Here is a 5916-nt window from a genome sequence, read left to right as displayed (position 1 = left end):
GCTGGTGGGATAATGTGTTAGGAGCAGAATGGTGGAAAAAGTTAGGCTTCTTCCTTTTATGCGCTACAGCTGGTTTAATATTTCTTCCTTGTTTGATTCCCTGTTTCATTCAGCTCATCACCAGTGTAGTACAAGGCATGCAATTAGTGAACATTGACCAAAAGTTGCCTACAACAACACCACCACAAAGGATTATGGTGTTAAAGAAACAAAATAATATAGAAGACCCCTTCAAAGAAGCGAGATTGATTTGTGAAAAAAATGAGCGAATAATGAAAGCTAGAAAACAATGAATATTGCTCGAGCCAAATTAATTATAAAAAGAAAGAGGGAGGATTGTGAAAAGTGCATATTATATGGCTCTACGCAAGATATTTACTATATGTGTTATGTTGTACTAATTGTTAATGTGGTATTAATATTTTGATAGTATGGTAAATGTAGTTTTGTAGTTAAAATGTAGTTTTTATGTACCAACCACAGGAAAATATAAATCTTTCAAAGAAGAAAGAATTTATTACTTTCTTATCAGAAGAAGACCAGCTCCTCCTGCTTTTCTCAGCCAAGTGGACGCCACAGAGATTAAAGGAAAAAAGTGATACTAACCAGAGACAATTCTTAGTTAGAATGGAATTTATGCATTATGTATAAATTGTATGAATATTCAACAGGCTATTGCTTTTAAGAGATAATTTTTTGTTAACAGGGGTCCTTCTTCAGAGCTTGTAGCTCGGGAGAGGCACCCAGACGTCTGTAACTTTGTTTTTATTGTCTTGTATTGTCCTAACTCTAAAACTGTTAAATTTTTTTACTCTAATTCTATTTTTATAACCATCTTATTTACTATTAAACTTTTAAAATTTTAAAACAAGTGATCGGCGTTTATCACAGGGTTTTTTGTTTGTTTTTATGGAGGATTGTCGGTTTCGGTAATTAAGTTGTCTTTACATCTGAGGCATCCCGAGGGATGCTGGTTCCGGAATCACAGCATCAGCCCGCACACCTGGAATCCGCACCTCCCTCCCGTGAGACTGCGGGAAGCAAACTGCCTGCAAGTGCCTCTGACACTCCCTCCCACCCCAAGCGGAGCTGGGGATTTCTCCCCCTTTTGTTCTGTTCTACCCTGCTTTCCAGCTCCCGCGGGGCTGCGGGGAGCGGCGAAGGGAGGCGGGACAGTCCCGGGGCCGGGCGGGCCTCCCCCGCCCCTCCGGGGCGCCGACGGGGCAGTGCGGGCGCGGAGAGGTGACCCATGGGAGCCGGCGCGGGGTTTCAGGAGTGCGGCGGGGGCTCTGGGAGCGGGGCAGGGAGGCGGGGAGCCCCTGCCCACGGGGCCTCGGGGTGCAGAGCTAGAGGGTGCAGCTCACTGCCGCGGGGAGGAGGGGGCAGGTGGCGGGGAACCGGGATTGCGTGGCTGTCAGTCACGCCTTCCCCACGTTGATCCCTTCCGCGCCGAGCCGTGCTCCCCACCAGCAAATCCCCCGAAGCTGCCGCAAAAGCTGCGAGCCCGCGTCGCGGGAGCCGCCGGGTCCCGCCGGGTCCCTCTGGGCCGGGGGACCTGCACAGGCGGTTCCCTCCTACCCTGTGCAGCGGATTTTGTCGCAGGAGCGCGGCGCTTGGGTGAATGGATGATGAGTCAGTCAAAAGGAGCTGTCAGTCTCTTTGAAGATTGCGTTTAAAGGGACTTGCCAAGTCAAGACGGGAGAGTGACAAGATAGAGACCCTGGTGCTTTACATGCGAAGGCCGGCTCTTCCGCTTCATCTGCACCATACTAAAGGATGTGTTGAAGCATTGAATCACAAAAAAGTGGCACGCCAAAGAAAAGGTGCCACATAACAATGATTGTAGTGTTTTAATTGTGGAGGATCGCATCACCAAAGCCAATTGAGACGGACGAGGCTATACACAGAAGGAAACGGTACAACACTTCCATAACTTATAATTAAACTGAAGTCCGACTAACATTTGACTTTCTAATGAGTGTAATGAGATTACATGCCTGATGGAAGCATTTGTGAAAAAGCGACTTTCTGTGTTTAATGAGGTCCTAATACAGGACAAGATCGAATTATAGGTCGGCTCTTTTTCTCTCAAAGAGCCCCGTCTAAGTTCAATGACACCGGTGCCGCCTGCCTCTCGCCGGACGGGGAGAGGCTTGCGGCCGGTCAGCCCCGCAGCAGCCCGGAATCGCACGAAAAGTGAGCAAATATATAAGCAATGACACCCCCACTCAGCCCCCGGCCCAGCCTCGTCGTGTTTGTGTGCGTAAGTAGCTCCTCTAATTGCTGTTGGAAAAGATCCATGCCATTCGCGCTAGGGAACTAAATGTGTTTAACTAGGTTAATGCAATTAGCATGCATGCAACATATTGCTCCCACTTTGAGGCAGTTTTTGGAGGGGAAAAAAAAAAAAAAAAAAAAAAAAAATGGAAGGCGAGGGAGAGTGGTACAGTATATGATGAGTTATAATTATACCTTGGCTCACCCGGGCCGTTCCCATCCGCCTGGGTACCGCGTGGGGACAGCTCTGCTCCGGCCGTGGGCCGGCCTGGGCATCTGGGACTCTGCCGGGGGCTGAGCCGTCGGGGCTGAACCGCGGGTGCCACGGGAAAATCAGCACCTGCGGCGTCGGGCCGAGCCCCCCGCCCCAGCCCCGGGCTGCCCCCCCGCTCCCACCGGGAGCACTTGCAGCCCCCGTCCCGCCCGGCCCCTGCCGCCCCCACCCCTCGCCCCCGGGCAGGTGCAGCCCAGCCGTCCCTTCCGCAGCCGGGCACGCTGAGCTGGGGCTACCAGAGCGATTCTACCACCAGTTGCATGATGGCTTTGCCGTCCCCCTATCCTCCCCCCGCACCCTCCGGCCCCAGCGGCAGCCCCGGGGCGAGGAGCGCGGGGGCTGTTTCCCAGCAGCGGCCGCTGGGAGAACCGCGGAAGAGCCCCAAGCCTGCCCGGTCCCCAGCCTCGTCCTTCCCTCCCCGGTAACTTTCAGGAACAGCTTTGTGCGGCTGCGGATAGTGCGCCCATTCCCACGGGCGGCAGGGTCGAGGGTACAAGGCGGGCGACACACAGACTCGCAAGGTTTGTGTTTGGGGGCTCGGATCTTCCAGCTGGAAACCACATGCAGTGCTGAGACACTGAAAGGAAGGGACCTTCTAGAGATAGACAAAGACATCAGTTGGAAGTACTTCAGGAGAGGACGGTAAAAGGGGTGGAGAGGAGAAAGTGTGTCCCCGCCCGTCCCCGTCCCCCTGGCGCTATAAGAGCAGCCCGAGCCTGCGATGGGGCAGTGGGGCCAGCATCTGGGCCGAGGGTGCCACTGAGTCTCGGGGCTCACCCCGCCTGGACACCGGTCCAGGTGTTCATTGCAAGGCTTCCTCGAGATGTGGTGGGGGTCTTGGAAGACGTTTCCCACAACTACACTGCTCCACAACGTACAATTCGGGTTTATTTTTCACAAACACAAGAAGAGTCCACGAGCGGTAATAAATTATTTTCACAGGTTCTGGCATATTTCCCCCATTAAAAAAAAAAAAAAAAAAAAAAAAAAAAAAAAAAAAAAAAAAAAAAAAAAAAAAGGTGCTGGTGAAATAAACCTATTGCATATCTTTAAAAAAAAATCAAGATAAATTATATAAATTATATATTCAAGACAGACGATTCTACCTCATTATCACTACTCCGTAATAAATAGATAAATAAAGTTGATTGCCCTTAGAGTCTGAATCTTAAATTACATTTACAATATAGGTCTCTACATACAGCATGTACAGAGCGGGCGGGGGTGGAGACCACCCGCGCGGCGCCTCACGCCACGTAGTCGAAGGGGGGCTCGTTCTCTATGTCGTTGACGGAGGGTTTGTTGTTCACCTTCCGCGGGTCCTCGGGGGTCCACACTTTGGCTGTCCGGATTATGTTTTGTTCCTTGAGCTGCTTTTCATCAGTCCACGACAGCGAGTGACCGGCCAGAGGGGGGAGTCCGTAGTCGGGGTCGCTCGGAGAGGGAGATCCTGGAGGGCAGGAGGGAAAAGGAAGGCAGGGGGTTATTGCTGGGACCGGCATTCCTGCGGAGCGCGGTACCGGGACGCGCCGGCCCGCCACTTACTTGTGCCGCGGTGGCAGATGATGATTTTCTTGGGCTGGCTGGGGCTCTCGCTGCTGGCGCTGCGCAGCGGCAGGTCGGACTGCACCAGTTCGCTGAGGAAGTTGATGTAGCCGATGGCCAGGCGCAGAGTGTCCACCTTGGAGAGGCGCTTCTCGTAGGGCAGAGTGGGGATGTGCGAGCGCAGCCCCTCGAAGGCGTCGTTGATGGACTGCATCCGCCGCCGCTCCCGCACGTTGGCGGCCTGACGGAGCTGCTGCAGCTCCGCCTCGGAGCGCACCCGCCGCCGCCTCTTGGCCGAGCCCAGCGCCTGGAGCCGCCCCCCGGGGGACAGCAGCGCCGCGCCCGCCGCCCCGCAGCATTCGTAGGCGAAGCCGGGCGAGGCGGGAGACGGCGGGAAGGCGGCGGCCGGAGCCGGGCAGCGGTAGCCGCCCTCGGGGTCGCCGCCGTCGCGGTAGTACTCCTGCAGCTGCCGGCTAAGGAAATCCACGTCCGGCTCCAGCAGCCCGTCCGCGGCCAGCACGTCCCGCTGGGGCGGCTCGGAGAAAAAGTCCTCCTCGTCGAAGTAGGGGGGTGAGGAGAAGGAGTCCAGCCCCCCGGGAAAGTGCTCCAGCAGCACGGTCTCCATGCTGCTCCCGGTCCCGACGCGGACGGGACGGGGCAGGGGGGCAGCCCCGCCGGGACGCGCCCGCAGCCGCTGTGTCCGGCCCGCTGGCCGAGGCGCCCCGGCGGTGGCGGTGGCGGGGCCGCCCCCGCCCTGCCCTGCCCTGCCCGCCGCGCTGTGGCGGGAGGCCGGGCCGCGCCGCCGCTCTCCGGGGAGGGGCCGGAGCCGCTGGCGCCGCGGGCCGGCACGCGAGGGGTCTTATAACGACATCCCCGGGCGCGTGCCGCCGGCCGCCGCCGCCAGCCAATCAGGGCGCGCCGGGGGGGCCGGGCCGCCCGCCGGGGGACACCGCGCGCGGCCGGGGGGCGGCGCCGCCGCAGCGGGGCGGGGGCGGGAGACGAGGGAGCCCCCGCCCGGCACCGCCGCCGGCACCGCCGGGTCCCGCCCGTCGGGCGAGGGCCCCGGACCGCCTCGGCCCCTCTCCTCACCAGCCGCTACCGAAACGCGCCTCTTAGCGTTGACGCAGCCTCGCTCTCCGCGCCGGGAAGCGTCACCCCAGCGCATCTTATCCCCGGCGCTTTTCCCGCTCCCCCGGGACCGGCGGTCCCCGTCGGCGGCAGAGCTGCTGTCAGAGCGGGCACAGGGGGAATCGATGGCGAGGATTTTATTCCTGGCGTTCGAACTGAAGGCAATTCTATCGAAACATCAAAATGCATCACGTCAGCTCTTGCGTCCGGCCGTGCGTCGATTTTGACCTCATCGGTCCCCGTTGCGTTCTCCCTTTTCCCACTCCCACTGCTCCTGTCCGGACGAGCTCGCTCGGCGGAGGCTCTGTTAATAATTCCCTAACAGACTCTCCCTGATTAAAGCCTTAAAAATTCTCACTGGAGTGAAATGGATTACCCGCCAGATTAGGAGAGGATTATCTCTGTCATTAGCGCTGCAATAGTTTGTCCGGCAGAGTCTGTCGAAGTTTATCGAAAGTGACTTTCCAGCGTGCCACCAGCGCGGGCAGAGATCAAACTCCGCGTGGAAACGTACCCGGGTCTATCAGCAGAGCAAGACAGGGCCAGCTCCGGGAAGGTAATAAATGACTCGACTTCAAAGCCGCTGACATCGCCGTGATAACGGCAGGGAAACGCGTGAGTCACGGGAGGGAACAAAGAGCTTTGCAAGAACCACTTCTTGGAAAGTCCCGCCTGCAGACGGACCACGAGAA

The 5916-nt window shown here is 57.1% G+C and overlaps 1 protein-coding gene across 1 annotated transcript; it reads right to left on the bottom strand.

The window, feature by feature from the left end:
* Positions 1–3579: 3579 nt before the first annotated feature.
* PTF1A (pancreas associated transcription factor 1a) lies at positions 3580–4774 on the bottom strand. Its single transcript, XM_040076202.1, has 2 exons — positions 4097–4774; positions 3580–4001 (listed from the first exon to the last, which is right to left on the bottom strand). The coding sequence occupies exons 1-2, from the start codon at positions 4719–4721 to the stop codon at positions 3799–3801; spliced, it is 828 nt and encodes a 275-aa protein (XP_039932136.1). The 5' UTR covers positions 4722–4774; the 3' UTR covers positions 3580–3798.
* Positions 4775–5916: the final 1142 nt, after the last annotated feature.

This window comes from Hirundo rustica, chromosome 1 (genome assembly GCF_015227805.2).
Source record: "Hirundo rustica isolate bHirRus1 chromosome 1, bHirRus1.pri.v3, whole genome shotgun sequence".
Classification (NCBI taxonomy): Eukaryota; Metazoa; Chordata; class Aves; order Passeriformes; family Hirundinidae; genus Hirundo; species Hirundo rustica.
Note: the sequence above shows the minus strand (reverse complement) of the source record. Positions and strands in the feature narration are given on the sequence as shown.